At 55.2% G+C, this 16,497-nt stretch overlaps 1 protein-coding gene across 1 annotated transcript in view; it reads left to right on the top strand.

Annotated features, from left to right (window-relative positions):
- LOC130253630 (uncharacterized) overlaps positions 1-16,497 on the top strand; it is a 112,372-nt gene that overhangs the window by 8,677 nt on the left and 87,198 nt on the right. Inside the window, 18 exon segments of the mRNA XM_056492352.1 lie at positions 3,786-3,855; positions 4,088-4,228; positions 4,435-4,517; positions 5,074-5,336; positions 7,218-7,783; positions 7,871-8,191; positions 8,273-8,575; positions 8,649-8,963; positions 9,014-9,021; positions 9,139-9,865; positions 9,953-10,063; positions 10,066-10,548; positions 10,697-10,792; positions 11,006-11,089; positions 11,323-11,461; positions 11,646-11,709; positions 14,269-14,499; positions 15,003-15,252. Coding sequence (XP_056348327.1) covers positions 3,786-3,855; positions 4,088-4,228; positions 4,435-4,517; positions 5,074-5,336; positions 7,218-7,783; positions 7,871-8,191; positions 8,273-8,575; positions 8,649-8,963; positions 9,014-9,021; positions 9,139-9,865; positions 9,953-10,063; positions 10,066-10,548; positions 10,697-10,792; positions 11,006-11,089; positions 11,323-11,461; positions 11,646-11,709; positions 14,269-14,499; positions 15,003-15,252 — 4,255 coding nt within the window.

Here is a 16,497-nt window from a genome sequence, read left to right as displayed (position 1 = left end):
AGTTATGTTTGGAATCAATACTGATTAACTGAGTTCTCTTAAGCGTGCTTGTGTTCTACTGAAGTGATAATTAACAGTATTAATTGTATGGTGTGAATTTATCAATTTTTAATAGGCAAACTCATGGGATGTTGATGTTGTATTTGTTGTATATACAGCCAGCATTTTTATGTGTTTTAACATCTCTTGGTGTAGTTATCTATGAGACCTGTGCCATTTTCAGGATCTTTCTGTGTCTTTTTTAGTTGCATATGTATCTCTTTTATTCAGGCTGCCTCTCTGTTGTCTCATGATTTTCAGTGTTTTCAGAGTTTCAAGTAATGATATTTAAGCTTCATTGAAAGCCTCCTCTAAACTGATGATCTTGTGTGTTTTTTGAGAGAGAACAAGCCTGAGGAAAAAGTTCAGAGAGAACAAGATGCTGAAGAAGTTCGGTTGTTTTCTCACCCTGAGGTGTTTGCTTGTAGCTTGTGTTCTTAAGAATCTTGGCTTTTTTTTAAGAAATCTCTCAGGGAATTCACTTCCAATTAGGGCCTGGGCTCTGGCCACATCCTGGCTCTACCTGGATAGGAAAATGCCATCAGACCCAGGTGTTTAGTGCATCAAAACAATACTCGAGTTGTTTGACTTGGCAATTGGACCCTATCAATATGACAGATGGACTCATTTTGAAGTGAGCTTGATATAATCAAAAGGGTTTCGATATTTTTCTTGGTTATTAGGAAGTTGTTTTTTCCATAAATAAAGTTAATGATTCGCTAGATAAAATAAGATGGAATAAGATATGATAGGATGAGATAAGATAGATAAATAATATAAAGAATAAAAGATAAGGCAGTATAAGAATAATGTAAAATGTGTAAGGATAAGGTAAAATAGTATAAGGATAAGATGAAAATATTATAAGGATTTGATAAGGATGTGATAAGGATATGATACGATAAGGTAAGATAAGATGATAAGTTAGCAAAGATTATTTGGCTGGTGCGAGAAAAAGAAGGGGAAATTGTTTTAATGCTGAACAAGGTTTAAACCTCGGTGGACATGTCTGTACAAATCTGGGCCTTGTGTGTGTGCACCAGACAAAAACTATATTTAGTCCCTATGTTTTGCTCTTCAGTAATTTCTGCATATTTTGCTGTCCGTTCACACGCTTCTTTCACACGCCAGGTGTTTTTGTGTTTCTTAGTTTACACCAGTGTTTATATCAGGTGCACAGTATGAGAAAAATCTGGGAGACTTTCAATAACTTGTTGAAACACTCCAAGGCTGCTGGAACATAAACTATTCTAAATCAGGAGAAAAGTTGAAAACACAGAACACCAAGATGAGAAGATTCAAGATAATGTGAGGCGGTGAAGATCCTGAAGCCCACCAATCCTGGACTTTCAGGAGTTTGGATGGGTGGATCAATATCCTAAAATTAGTAATTGTAAAGTGTGTCCCCACGTGGGTGATGGTTATAGAAATGTATAATTAGGGTGAATTAGAAACAATAAATCAGCATCTGCAAAATCATATTGATTTGCTGACCAGAAGTCCAGTTTTTTCCTGCACCATGGCATGGTTGGAGACCTCCCCTGTGCCTCATGCCACTGCTTGGAACACCATCCTGGGCCTTGAGAAACAAGTCCTTTGGAGGCATGGCACCCCTGAGAGAACTGAGTCAGACAATGGGACTGATTTCAAGAACAGCCTTATAAGCACCTGGGCTAGAGAACATGGCACTGAGTGGGTGTGCCATATCCCCTGCCATGCACCAGCTGCAGGCAAAGTGGAGAGGTACAATGGACTGTTAAAAACTACCCTGAAAGCATTGGGTGGGGGATCTTTCAAGAATGGGAGCAGCATCTAGCAAAGGCCACCTGGATAGTGAACACCCGAGGTTCCACCAACCGAGCAGGCCCTGCCCAGTCTGAGTCCTTGCATACAGCAGATGGAGATAAAGCCCCAGGAGTGCATGTCAGAGGTTTGTTTGGGAAAACAGCTTGGATCAATTCTGCCTTGATACAGGCAAACCCATTCCTGGGATTGCCTTTGCTCAGGGACCAGGTTGCACATGGTGGATAATGCAGAAAGATGGGACAACACGATGTGTACCTCAGGGAGATCTGATTGTGGGGTGAGAATATATGTAAATTACTTTTGGATGTCACTGGCATTGTCTGTATATGTGTCCTGTATATATATAAAATGTATGATGTAAGTGTTTATAGAATTGGAATATATTATAGATATAGTAGTAATCTGACAATATGGGGATGAGGGGTTGAATGTCTTGGGGTGACTTTATGATGCTTGTATCCTCAAATCGTCTGTTGGTGTTGAATATTGAAATCTGCAGCTTTAAGTCTGGTTCCAGCAGTGAAGGTCAAGAGAAAGAGGTGCAGAGTTGTTATCAGAGACTGCACTTGCTCCCCTGCCTCCTTCACACAGACCATGTTGTCTGCAGTGGGTGGCAGGAGAGATCTTCTTTTTGCTTTTAGTTAGTTTTTCTGGCTAGCTGAGGCAAAGGAGTTCATCTGGACTGTTCCTTTCCATTTTTCTTGGAATTGTTCAAAGCTGCTCTGGACTGAATACCCAGAAGAGCAGCGGGGGCTCACACCTGTGGCACACCAGGCCTGGCCTGGGCCACAGCATTTCCCAGCACTGGAGGGACTGAGAACAGCCTGAGTGAGCCGGGCTGCAACCCACGAGAGGGACTCTTCTGAATCTGTCATCTCTTCAGAGTGGGAGAGGTTTTGCTGTTTGGTATTGTTCATTTTTGTGCTGGAAGTGCTTTGTCAGTTAAATAAGAGCTTTTTTCCCACTTCTCTCTGAGGGAGTATTTTTTCCGCGAGCCAGCTGAGGTCCCTCATTCAGAGGTTTCCTCCCAAATTTCCCCTAAAGCAGGACAGAGGACTAGGCCATGTTTGACCAACCTGATCTTTTAGGACCAGGTGACCCGCTGGTGGATGCAGGAAAGGCTGTGGATGTTGTGTACCTGGACTTCAGCAAGGCCTTGGACACTGTCTCCCACAGCACACTCCTGGAAAAGCTGGCAGCCCGTGGCTTGGACAGGAGCACTCTTGGCTGGGTTAAGAACTGGCTGCAATGCTGGGCACAGAGAGTGGTGGTGAACGGTGCTGCATCCAGCTGGGAGCCTGTCACCAGTGGTGTCCCTCAGGGCTCTGTGCTGGGACCTGTTCTGTTCAATATTTTCATTGATGACATGGATAAGGATATTGAGTCTTTCATCAGTAAATCTGCAGATGACACTAAGCTGGGAGCATGTGTCAATCTATTGGAAGGTAGGAGGGCTCTGCAGAGAGATCTGGAATGGTTGGAGGGATGGGCAGAGTCCAATGGGATGAAGTTTAATCAGTCCAAGTGCCGAGTCCTGCATTTTGGCCACTATAACCCCCTGCAGTGTTACAGGCTGGCATGGTGTGGCTGGACAGTGCCCAGGCAGAAGGGGACCTGGGGGTGATGGTGGACAGCTGACTGAACATGAGCCAGCAGTGTGGCCTGGTGGCCAAGAAGGCCAATGGCATCCTGGCCTGGATCAGGAATAGTGTGGCCAGCAGGAGCAGGGAAGTTATTCTTCCCCTCTACTCAGCATTAGTGAGGGCACACCTTGAGTGCCTTCCTGCCCTGGTGTCCCTGCAGTGGCTCCTGGCCATGGGCCGGGGTGTCCCCTGGGTGCCAGAGCAGCCACGCTGTGTGGTGTGAGGTTCTGTCACCTGCGGTGCCACTTGAGGCCACCCCCATGTCCCTGTTTATCCCCTGCAGGTTCCCTGTCACAGGGATGGGTCAAGAAGCTGCCGTATTCCAGCGGGGACAGCGTGGAGGGGTGTGACACCGAGGCAGCCCCAGGTGGGGCCCCAGGGCAGGAAGGCAGCGGGGAGAGCAGGGGAGAGGGGACACAGCCGGGCTGGGGAGCTGAGGGGACAAGTGCTCCCCTTGTCAGTGTGCAGTGAAGCATTGCCTTTCCCTGCTGGACCCAAGGGCCACCAGCAGATCCCTGGTGGGAAGCCAGAGGGAATGGCACAGCCAGACCCCTTCCAGAGCTGCTGCTCACTGCCATGGACCCCTCTGCATTTCCCAGACCCCCCTGCCTGGCCCCAGCAAGGAATCCCGGATGACTACGACGATGTCCTGGATGTGCCACAGGATCCCCCTGCTCCAGACACTGGGGACGTGTCCAAGGGAGTGGCACAGCAGAGGTGGATCTGTGTCCTCCCCACAGGTAAGAGGCCTCACAGCTGCCCTGTGCCCTCTGCAGAGCCACTCCCTGGCAGGGTTTGGCTGTGGGGGCGGGCAGGGAGCCAGCAGCAGATCCATGGGTGCTGTGGTCAGACCCCCAGGTGGGGTCTGTCTGGGAGACACGAGCTGCCTGCCCCCCTCAGGCACCTTTCTGTGTTGTCCTCAAGGTGGAATCTCCTCCCCTCCAAGTGTCCCAGGATCTACAAGGGACCCGTTGGAACACCCCGGGGCACTCGGACTATGATGATGTCGGCAGCAGCGCCCTGGAGACGGTGCCATGAGGATTCCCTGGCCATGCCCCACCCTGGGGACATGTTTGTGGCAGTGTGGTGGGGCCCTGTCCCCAGGGAGGTATGGCCCTGTCCACAGAGATTACCGCTCCCTCTACAGCAGAGCAGGAAAAAAGCTTCACTGTGGGCATTTTCTTCAATTTCATCGGGAATTTCCATTTTATCCTATTAAGCCTTCATCAGAATATTGTCAGAGATTCACTGCTGAGGCTGGGACCTCACTCTGGAACAGGCACTTGAATCCCGGGTACATCAGCCCTTCACTGGGGTAGCGGGGCAGAAACTGGAAGGAAGGACATATAAAAAGGATTGGTGTGATCAGGGATAAGAACATGGGAGATTGTTTAGTATTGTCTTCGGGGTCTTTATTTGGAACTTCCAAATGCACACAAATGTTCCCAGCAACAGCGAGAGGAAAATGGAGACGCCAGGACCCGGCACTGCGAGCTGGGCTGGGAATGGCTCTGGTTGTTGAAGGGCTTTTCCTGAAGAAGGGCAGGTGTTCTGAAGGAGGGCAGCGCCTTCCTGCCCCCTGCAGGAGCCCGCTCTGGCAGGGCAGCCGGGCCATGGCCCCTGCCTGCGGCACGTCATGCTCCAGGAGGTTGCCGATCTTCAGGGCGGGCTGCAGTGCCCGCAGGGCGTCCAGTTCCTGCAGCAGGGCCTGGCTGAAGCCGTCCGTGCTCAGCCTGGGCATGGAGGGATCGTGGCAGCAGCAGGGGCTGCTGAGGCGGCGATAGCGCAGCCCGATGAGAAGCGCCGGCAAAGAGGCTGGGAGGCGAGCGAGGGCCCCCCGAGGGATCGGTGCACTCGGAGAGCTCCTGTCCCCTGTGGCCGGGGCAGCAGCCACCCAGGCACCAAGGCCGCTCCCGTTCGGGTGTCCCCAGCTGAGCCGCTCTGGGCTCAGTGCCGTGCGTGTGTCTGTGCCAGGGACAGCTCCGGGACACTGCCCGGTGCCGCAGGCCCGGCAGAGCGGGATGGGGCAGGGCAGCTCCTCCCGCCGCCGCCCAGCGAGGGAGCGGCACGTTCTGGCCGTGAGCAATTGCTGCGGTGCCGGTGGATGGGGAGCAGCTGCAGTTCCAGCTGCTCCGTTTGCTCCAGGTGGGAGCCCGAGAGTAGAGGTCGAGTGTAGTATTTCTGTGGAGATGAACACGACTGGCACCAACATGAGTCTTTTATTACTATTTCTGCATACATCCTTTGAATGGAGTTATTTGCCCCCAGTTCTGATTCCTTCCCTTATAGGCACCTTCAAATACCACACAGTCTCCTTTTCTTACAGGCTGCTCCGCTCAGCACTGACGCCTTCTTTCCTCTCTGCGAGTTTCCTTCTTCATTCTACAGCACTGCCTAAACCACAAGCTGTTCGTGAGCCGGCCGCATAACCCTGACTGTGCCTTACACAGGATGTTTCTTACCTTGTCCGTCCCTTCCCTCCTCAAAGTACAAGCAGCAGAGACTCCTGGTCTCAAATTCCAACTCCATCTGCAACTGTAACATCTGAGAGTTAAGAATTAAGAGTTAAGCCACTCATTTTTAACACACAACCTCATTGGGGAAGAATGACTTCTGTACTAATTTTGAAATTCTTTTTGTACTCGTATAAACTCTTCTACTACAGCCGTGGAGTACCGATCCTTTGCATAAGAAAGGGCCGGAGAACATAGTTGGTCTCGGTCAGGTGAGGGACACTGAGAGAGACAGCAGGAGGCTGGGATGAGGAGAAAGGGAGACTTCAGAGTGAATTTTTTGTGCTTGGAATGTAGTGGGGGGAAAGGGGGCAAGGATGGAGGCAGGGGCTGTGGGCAAATCCCAGTTCCTTTACCTTGGACCATCCCGGGAAGCACCAGCTGGAGTTGTTTCTGTGTTCCTTCGGCCGCAGGAAATGGATTTACGATGGGCAATTCCTGCGACTTTGCCGTGGGAAACCTGGGGTGGAACGGGGGAGGAAATGGATGTGGGAGTGGGTGTTGGGAGAAGCTCCGGCATCGGCGCCGGTCAGTGGAGCCGCAGCTGTGAAGGTGCCAGCAGTGAAAGTGGATTCCTGCATTGGGAATGTGCCGACAGAGAGTGTGGTGAGGGCTGAGCCCGAGAAGTCTCCTTTGGAGCGCGGCTGCCGAGCCGCAGGGGCACGGAGCGGCGGGGCAGGGCAGCGCGGAGCCGCGGCGTTCTCGGCGGCAGCGCAGGTGTCGGGAGCTGCGTGCGGTCGGTGGCGAGGCCGGGAGGCGCCGGGGGCTGAGCGCCTCCTTCCTGCCCTGGCGGCGAGGCGAGCGCGGGGCCACAGCTGCGGCAGCAGCGCCATGTGCCAGCGCCGCCGCGAGGGACCGGGGAGCCGGCACCTGGCAGCGCCGAGCGGAGCCGGGGGCTGCTGCCACCCCCGCGGGGCTGCGAGCACCCCGGCAGGGCAGCGCCCCAGAGATTAGGGCTGGCAGCTCTGCAGCTGTGCACCTGCAGCTGCTCTATCGTGGTCTGTGGGTGAAGGCTGTCCCCATTCATCAGGTGGCTCTTGGCAGGCTGCAGCAGCAGCAGAGCTGGAGGCTCGGGGGATACAGGAAGGGCCCCCCAGCGCAGGTGTGGTGGGTGGGGGGGCTGCCTCCCCGGGCACATCCGGCTGGCAGCCCACTGTGGCGAGGTGTGTGACGCCAGAAGCGGAGGCCAGGCTCATATTTGGGCACGGAGCAGGTGATTGGAGGCCGCGGCCCCAGAGGCGGCCGATGAGGCACCTGCTAAAGGCTGCCCGGCTGCTGCTGCCTGCATTGGCTCGGGCGCTGGCGAGACGTGGCCTGGCTGCGCTGGCTCGGGGCCGCTGCCATGGGGCCGCTGCTGGCGCTGGCGCTGCTCGTGTGCGTGCAGCTGTGTGCGGGTGAGTGGCGGGCGCTGGGAGCGGGGCCCGCGGCGGTGCCGGGCCCGGCTCAGCAGCCTCCGTGCCGCAGGCTCCGGGGAGCTGCGTCTGGTGGGCGGCGGCGGGCGCTGTGCCGGGCGCGTGGAGCTGGAGCACGGCGGGGAGTGGGGCTCCATCTGTGTCTTCGACTCCGACTGGGAAGCCCGATGGGCCAGCGTGGTGTGCCGGCAGCTGGGCTGTGGCCAGGAGGCCGCGGTGTCCTCGAACGCTCCGTTCGGTCAGGGCACCGGGCGGATCTGGCTGCAGCCCTTCTGCAACGGCACCGAGAATTCGCTGGAGGAGTGTCGGCACTTCGGATGGGGACGGCACTTCTGCGGCCACGAGCGGGATGCGGGGGTGACCTGCACAGGTGAGAGGACACGCTGGCCGTGCTGGGACAGCCACCTTGTACTGGAGCATCCCGGCAGGGCTAAGCCATGGTCCTGGCCTGGTGCAGATGCCGTGGAGCTGAGGCTGGCGGGCGGCGGCAGTCCGTGTGCCGGGAGGGTGGAGGTGAAGGTGCAGGGACGCTGGGGCTCGGTGGAAGACGACAGCTGGGACATGGAGGAGGCCGAGGTGGTTTGCCAGCAGCTGGGCTGTGGCTCGGCTGCCGGTGCCTACTTGGCCCGCGAGAGCTTCGGCGAAGGGGATGGGCCCGTCAACCTCATCTCTGTGAATTGCATTGGGAACGAGTCCAGGCTCTGGGATTGCTCGATTGCTCTTTGGGGACCCTATAATATCAGCATCCATGAGGAGGACACTGCCGTTTTGTGCCAAGGTAGGGCCTTAGTTAGTATAGGGGGGAAGTGCCACTTCATGCCCTTCATCCCTCGCCAATGATCCTGCGCTGCTCCTGCAGGATTTTCTCGGCTGGTCGGAGGTGCCGGAGCCTGTGCCGGGCAGCTGGAGGTGCGGCAGGGCCGGGCCTGGCTTGGTGTGTGTGAGGATCAGGTGGACATGAAGGCGGCCCAGGTGGTGTGCAGGGAGCTGGGCTGTGATGAGGCGCTCGCCATGGGCGGCAGTGGCCGGGTTGGGGCGGCACCGGGATCGCTCTGGGACGGGGGCTTCCAGTGCAATGGCACCGAGCTCCTCCTGAGCGCCTGTGCCCGGCGTCCGGCCCCCAGGCAGGGCTGCAGCGGCCGTGCCAGCATCATCTGCTCCCGTAAGTGCCGGGGACAGCGGGGGCTCCTGGGCTCCGTGCGGCATGGCCGCCCTCACCGCCCTTCCTGCCGCAGCCTACACGGGCTTCCGCCTGGGGAACAGCAGCTCGGGATGCTCCGGGCGAGTGGAGGTGGCCGTGAGGGGGACGTGGGGCTCCGTGTGCGCCAGCGAGTGGGAGCTGCCCGATGCGCACGTCCTGTGCCGCCACCTGGGCTGCGGCCGCGCCCTCGCCGTGCCCCCGGGAGGCTCCTTCGGCAGCGGGGAGGGGCCGCTGCGGCCGGACACCTTCGGCTGCAGCGGGAGCGAGCGGCACCCGGGCCAGTGCCCCGTGTCTGTGCTGGGGAAGCCGCCCTGTGCCCCCGGGAACGCCGCTGCTGTCAGCTGCTCAGGTGTGTAGGCATCCGCGGGAGGAGCCTCTAGGGCTTTTGGGACTGCCCAGGAATTAGGGTCAGAAGATGCAGGGTTATTTTGGAGTGGATTGCTGTCTGAGCCGCAGCGCCATGGCTCTGCTGCTGGTTTGGCAGGTTTTGACTCCGTCCCATCCCTTCGCTGGTGGGCGGTCAGAGCTTGTGCGATGGGCGGCTGGAGGAGAACATAACCAGCCCGGTCTGGCGCCGTGTGCCTCTGGAGCAGTGGAAGAAATGGGATGTCCATATGGTGTGTGGGGTGCTGGGTTGTGGTATGCCCAAGGAAGTTTACACTGCCTTGGGAACGGCCGCTGCATTGAACAGCAGCCACAGCAAGGGGGACATCATGACTGAAGAGGTGGACAACATTTCGGGCATGGGCTCTGTGCTGAGTAACAGCACTGAGGAGATGGATGGCAGCCGGGAGGAGATGGAGGATGTCTCACGGATGGGCGCTGCACGAAACAGCAGCTTTGAGGAGATGGTCGTCGTCTGCTCAAGTGAGTGTCCTGGAAAGGGCTGGAGGTGCCGGTGCCCCGGGCACCCAGCCCAGCCCGGTCCTTCCGTGCCCGCAGGCAGCCGGCAGGTGAGGCTGGTGGGGAGCTCAGGGCGCTGTGCCGGGCGCGTGGAGGTCTATTCCGGTGGCAGCTGGAGCAGCGTGTGCCAGGAAGGCTGGGAGCTGCAGGACGCTGCCGTTGTGTGCCGGGAGCTGGGCTGTGGCACGGCCCTGGAGGCGCCGAGCTGGGCGCGCTTCGGTGCCGGCACGGGGCCGCTGTGGCCGTACATGGCCGAGTGCTCCGGGAGCGAGGAGTCTCTCTGGGAATGCGGGCGCTCGGAACAGCGCGAGTGCGGGCGCGGCCTTGGGGCAGGGGCCGTGTGCTCAGGTCAGTGGCGGGCACGGCCAGATCAGGGTCCGGCAGAGGCCCCGGCGGGTTGGTGGCCGTGCTGTGACCTCGGTGCATCCCTTGCAGAGCAGATCTCGGTGCGGCTGGCAGGCGGCCGTGGGCGCTGCCGTGGCTACCTGGAGGTGTCCTATAACGGCACCTGGGGCCGCGTGTGCTCCAACGGCACCAGCACCGGCACCCCGCCGCCGTGTGCCGCCAGCTGGGCTGTGGGCACCGGGGCTGGCTGTCGGCCGTCCCCGGCCAGCAGGCGTCCCGTGCCTGGCTGGCCTGGGTGGGCTGCGAGGACGGGGCCCGCTCACTCTGGGGGTGCCCCTCGGCACCCTGGCAGCTGCAGAGCTGCGGCGCTGGCGGGCACGCCCACGTGGATTGTGTGGAGGACAGCGATGGCAGCACCGAGACAGACACTACCCCATATCCGGAGGGTGCCAGCAGCACAGGTAGCTCTGCCCGTGCCTGCATCCCCCAGCCCGGGCTGGCTGGGATCCCCCTCCCCTCACTGCCTGCCTGTGTCCCCACAGGTGTCCCCAGCAGCAGCACCCTGGCAGTGGGCGTGGGGTCGGTGCCTGTGCCAACTGTGCTGTGCGTGGTGCTGGGGACGCTGCTGTGCCTGGCCCTGGGTGCCCTGGCCGTGCTGCTGTGCCGTGCCCGTGCCTGGCGCCGAGGTGGGTCCTGGTGGGTGGGGGCCGGACAGACCCGGTTTGGGGTTCCAGGGGCTCCTGACCTGTGGAACAGCTCAGAAGATGGGCAGGGGTGATCTTGGTGGCACCCACCGTGCCCAGGGCCCCAGGAAAATGCTGCCTGTGTTTCCAGGCCATGGCAGAGCTGCAGATGCCATCTCCAACGCTGTCTATGAGGAGCTGGACTACACGGCCATGCCGGAGTACCAGGAGGTGCCCAGTGGCCCAGGTGGGTGCAGCCCTTGTGCCCCAGCTCTGTGTGCAGTGAAGGCTCTGCCTGACAGCCCCACAGCACCTTCGGGTCCTGGTGTCCCTGCAGTGGCTCCTGGCCATGGGCCGGGGTGTCCCCTGGGTGCCAGAGCAGCCACGCTGTGTGGTGTGAGGTTCTGTCACCTGCGGTGCCACTTGAGGCCACCCCCATGTCCCTGTTTGTCCCCTGCAGGTTCCCTGTCACAGGGATGGATCAAGAAGCTGCCGTATTCCAGCGGGGACAGTGTGGAGGGCAGTGACACCGAGGCAGCCCCAGGTAGAGCCCCAGGGCAGGAAGGCAGCAGGGAGAGCAGGGGAGAGGGGACACAGCCGGGCTGGGGAGCTGAGGGGACAAGTGCTCCCCTTGTCAGTGTGCACTGAAGCATTGCCTTTCCCTGCTGGACCCGAGGATCACCAGCACATCCCTGGTGGGGAGGCCAGAGGGGATGGCACAGCCAGACCCCTGCCAGGGCTGCTGCTCACTGCCATGGATTCCTCTGCATTTCCCAGAGCCCCCTGCCTGGCCCCAGCAAGGAATCCCAGATGGCTATGACGATGTCCTGGATGTGGCACAGGATCCACCTGCTCCAGGCACTGGGGACATGTCCAGGGGAGTGGCACAGCAGAGGTGGATCTGTGTCCTCCACAGGTAAGAGGCCTCACAGCTGCCCTGTGCCCTCTGCAGAGCCACTCCCTGGCAGGGTTTGGCTGTGGGGGCGGGCAGGGAGCCAGCAGCAGATCCATGGGTGCTGTGGTCAGAGCCCAGGTGGGGTCTGTCAGGGGGGACACGGAGCTGCCTGCCCCCTCAGGCACCTTTCTGTGCTGTCCCCAAGGTGGAATCTCCTCCCCTCCAAGTGTCCCAGGATCTACAAGGGACCCGTTGGATCAGCCCCCGGGGTACTCGGACTATGATGATGTCGGCAGCAGTGCCCTGGAGACAGCACCATGAGGATTCCCTGGCCATGCCCAAGCCCTGGGGACATGTTTGTGGCAGTGTGGTGGGGCCCTGTCCCAGGGAGAGGTGGTCCTGCCTACACAGTGTACACCTCCGTATACATTTCTGCAGGGAAACACCTCCTTTTTAGGGATATTCTTCAATTTCCCTGGGAATTTCTCTTTTATCCTATTAAAACCCAGAGTATTTAGAAATTGACTGCCCAGTCAGGAACCTCCCTCGGGCCAAGGCACTTCCATCCCTGGTACACCAGCAGTCTCTGGTGTCCTGGTTAAAGGACAGCTGTCTACCAATAAAGGCAGAAGCTTCCCTTAGATATGCAGAATGTTAACACTCTTCCTTCAAATGATTACTATAATTTTGAAATTAAGGGGTTCTAAGGCAAAGATTTGGAAATTAGAAATGACAGTTCTTTACTAGGAAAATTAAAAAAGAAATGCAGTATTACAAAGAACAATCACAACCCTGACAGAGTCAGAATACAAGCTGACACCCTGTCAGTCAGGGTGTTGGTAGCAGTCCCATTAAATGGTGGCTGCAATCCTCCCGCAGTGGCAGATGTGGTTCAGCTGAAGCAGTGCTCCTGTAGAAGGTGCAGATTTCCTCTGAAGGTCCAGGGATGATGTGGAAAAAAAGGGTCTGGTTTTCTTTCGGAATCCATTGAAGAGAAGGTAACTTGTCCAAAATCTCAGTTTTTATCTGGGCAGGAAAGGCTTGGCTCCTCCCTCTGGCTGGCGCGTCTTCCAATGGGATGATGTAATTTCACCAGTAATACTGATCAGTGGGACTTAATGTGCCAGCAGGAGATGATATCTTCCTGGAGGGAGGATGGGTTGTGGAAAAGATAAAGATGATTGCCTCACCTTGTCTTAAAGATGGCCCAGCAGCAGATAGTGTGTGCCACAGAGATAAGGAAATCACTGCCCCACCCGCTTCAGCAGACGGTGATAGAATACACATTTCTGGCCACATCAACCCAACAAACAGGAGAGTCAAATTATTGTGGCATAAATATTAATTTACCTTCTTTATCACTTTGATAACAGTTAACTGGGCCACTCACACACTCTGATATTTGTGTTGTTACAGCACGGGGACTCCCTCAGCATTAAACTCCTACTCTTTCCCTAGGAAAATCATGTGCAGCCTATGGAGATGGTGAGGTAAATCAGAGAGGGGGAACTCACCTTTTTGCTGAGAAATGGGGACTCTGCACAGCTCAGGCCCCTCAGTGTTTATCCACACCTGCCACTGATCCAGATTCCTGGGGGCAGGAAAGCTGGTTTTGCTTGGAGCCCATGCTGGGCCATGGAGCTTTGTCCTGCCACCATGCCCTGCATTGCCACAAACAGAATTTCCTGATTCTAAGTGCATTTCCACTAAAAGCAACAAAAACCCCTCATGCAGCTTAGAAAAGGTTTTAAAAGATGTAGAAACCAAACTAAGCCAAAAATCAGTACCTGGGTAGAGAAGCTACCTGTGAAAGTCCATGTAGATGCCCATGTCCCCAAGAGTAGAGCTAATGAGGAGCACCAAACAACAAGCAGGTAGATCAGGCTGCACAGATAGAGGTGTCAAAGATAGATTTAGATTGGCAGCACAAGGGAGAGTTGTTCCTGGCTCACTGGGCCCACGATGCCTCAGGTCATCAGGGCAGAGGTGCCACCTCTAAGTGGGCACGAGAGCGAGGGGTGGATCTAACCATGGACAGTATTTCTCAGGTTATCCATGACTGTGACACGTGTGCTGCCATCAAACAAGCCAAGCAGGTGAAGCCCCTCTGGTATGGGGGGCGATGGTCCAAATATAAGTACAGGAGTCCTGGCAGATTGACTACATCACACTGCCTCAGACCCGCCAGGGCAAGCGCTACGTGCTGACCATGGGGGAAGCCACCACTGTGTTGTAATGCTGAACAAGGTTTAGACCTCGGTGGACATGTCTGTACAAATCTGGGCCTTGTGTGTGTGCACCAGACAAAAACTATATTTAGTCCCTATGTTTTGCTGTTCAGTAATTTCTGCATATTTTGCTGTCCGTTCACACACTTCTTTCACACGCCAGGTGTTTTTGTGTATTTCTTAGTTTAGACCAGTGTTTATATCAGGTGCACAGTATGAGAAAAATCTGGGAGACTTTCAATAACTGGTTGAAACCCCCCAAGGCCACTGGAACATAAACTCTGCTAAATTAGGAGAGAAGTTGAAAACACAGAATACCAAGATGAGAAGATTCAAGATAACAGGAGATGGTGAAGATCCTGAAGCCCACCAATTCTGGACTTTCAGGAGTTTGAATGAATGGATCAATATCTTAAAATTACCAATTTTAAAGTGTGTCCTCACGTGGGATGATTTCTAGAAATGTATAATTAGGATGAATTAGAAACAATAATCATATTGATTTGCTGACCAGAAGTCCAGTTTTTCCCGTCATTTGGTGACCCGACGACGTGATATACCGTGCACATCGTGTGCATGAATGGAACTGTAACTCTTTAGACTCAGGCTCTGAAGGGGGTCCGCGCATCGGAAGACACGGGAGCCCAGTCGCGGCTGCTGCGGCGGGACCGCAGCGGCGGGAGTCGCTGTGCGGCTCCCAAGAGAATGGCAAGAATACGGGAGAGAGAAAACTCCGGCGGGCGGCTCGGAAGGAAGCAGGAGCACGGGGCGCAGAGAATTCCTGAGAAAAGCTCCGAGAGAAAAGCGTGCGCAGAGCAGCGAAGAGCTACGGTAAAGGGGAGCGGCTGGGGCTGGAGGGATGGAGAAATTATTATCGACAGAAAAGCAAGAAATGCAGACCAAGTTAAATATCCTCCAGCATATCCTCTCTGTGAGAGCAGTGTAGTACGACCCAGAGAGTTTAAAAAGCCTATTTAGATGGGGTCAGGGAAAAGGATTTATTTCGGGCGACCCTGCGGCTGCCTTTCGGCGTTTGTACGAGAGTGCTCTGTGGGGAAGAGACAGTGGTTTTGTCCTCACCATCAGCAATCCCCGAAGCAGTGTTGCAGGCTCCGCGGGAGGTCTCGGGCAGTGACAGCGCGGACCCACAGTCCGTATTGGAATCAGAAAAAACAGGAATAGATGCTTCCTTGCCAACATCGGAGGCAGAAAAACCTACGGGCTGTCCCGTGGTGTCCCCTGGAGAGTTACCAGCAGCCCCGGGAGGACAGTCACAGAGCAGGCATTCAAATGTAGATCGCGAATATTCGCATGCAGAGCGATTGCCCCGGCAGCGAGAGAGAGAATCAGCACAACTAAGAACTGCAGTCGATCAACAGATGAGAGAGAGAGAAAAGCCCGACCGCTTCTGCTGGCGGGGGCGAAGAGAAGGGACAGCTGTTCCCCCGGCAGAGCTGCGTGTGCCGCAGCGCCGCTCTCCCGGAGGAGAGAGGGAGGCGGAGCGCACCGGCTTCGCTTCCCGGCAGGGACAGGTCCCGAGAGAAAGTTTGTTGGTTTCGGGCCGTGCCGAGGAAGGCGGAGAATGTCGGACCCTCGTTTTGGGTGTGTTAGTTTGGAGCGTGTGCAGCAGAAGAAAGGGGAGGGGGGCCCGGGGCCGGGCGGAGAGAGCTCTGGACATGGGGGTCGCTACCCCGGACATGATGCTGGGGATGGTTTCTTTTCCAGCCCGATGCTCGGCGGCGGCGCGGGCTCCAGTGTTCCCCCGCAGTGGCGCGGTTCCTACCCCGACGGGGAAAAAAAAATTAAAAAAAAAAAAAATAGAGAGAGGGTGGCAGTTAAACGTGGTTAGTGGTTAAAGTGGGTTTTTAGGGTTTAACTGAGGAGTTCAAACTATCCGAGTGCACTGCAGCACAGTTATAGTGGTATTGGTTTTTACTATAATAATTAGAAATTTATATACACAAGAATATTTGCAGGCAGATAACGTTCACGTCCTTTTGGTTCAGGGAGCTCTTCCTTCACGGGTGGTTTTTTGGAGCCCAGATACGTTCTGTTAAGATTGACTAAGGCTAAGTTCTATTAAGTTAATTCTGTTAGATTTCATTTTATTAAGTTTCAGTGTCACTGAGTTTAGGCAAACTTTTGTGCCAGTTATGTTTGGAATTAATACTGATTAACTGAGTTCTCTTAAGTGCTTGTGTTCTACTGAAGTGATAATTAACAGTATTAATTGTATGGTGTGAATTTATCAATTTTTAATAGGCAAACTCATGATGTTGATGTTGTATTTGTTGTATATACAGCCAGCATTTTTATGTGTTTTAACATCTCTTGGTGTAGTTATCTATGAGACCTGTGCCATTTTCAGGATCTTTTCTGTGTCTTTTTTAGTTGCATATGTATCTCTTTTATTCAGGCTGCCTCTCTGTTGTCTCATGATTTTCAGTGTTTTCAGAGTTTCAAGTAATGATATTTAAGCTTCATTGAAAGCCTCCTCTAAACTGATGATCTTGTGTGTTTTTGTGAGAGAGAACAAGCCTGAGGAAAAAGTTCAGAGAGAACAAGATGCTGAAGAAGTTCGGTTGTTTTCTCACCCTGAGGTGTTTGCTTGTAGCTTGTGTTCTTAAGAATCTTGGCTTTTTTTAAAGAAATCTCTCAGGGAATTCACTTCCAATTAGGGCCTGGGCTCTGGCCACATCCTGGCTCTACCTGGATGGGAAAATGCCATCAGACCCAGGTGTTTAGTGCATCAAAACAATACTCGAGTTGTTTGACTTGGCAATTGGACCCTATCAATATGACAGATGGACTCATTTTTGAAGTGAGCTT

The sequence above is a fragment of the Oenanthe melanoleuca genome, chromosome 5 (assembly GCF_029582105.1).
Source record: "Oenanthe melanoleuca isolate GR-GAL-2019-014 chromosome 5, OMel1.0, whole genome shotgun sequence".
Taxonomy (NCBI): Eukaryota; Metazoa; Chordata; class Aves; order Passeriformes; family Muscicapidae; genus Oenanthe; species Oenanthe melanoleuca.
The sequence above is the reverse complement of the archived record's forward strand: the minus strand, read 5'-3'. Positions and strand labels throughout refer to the sequence as shown.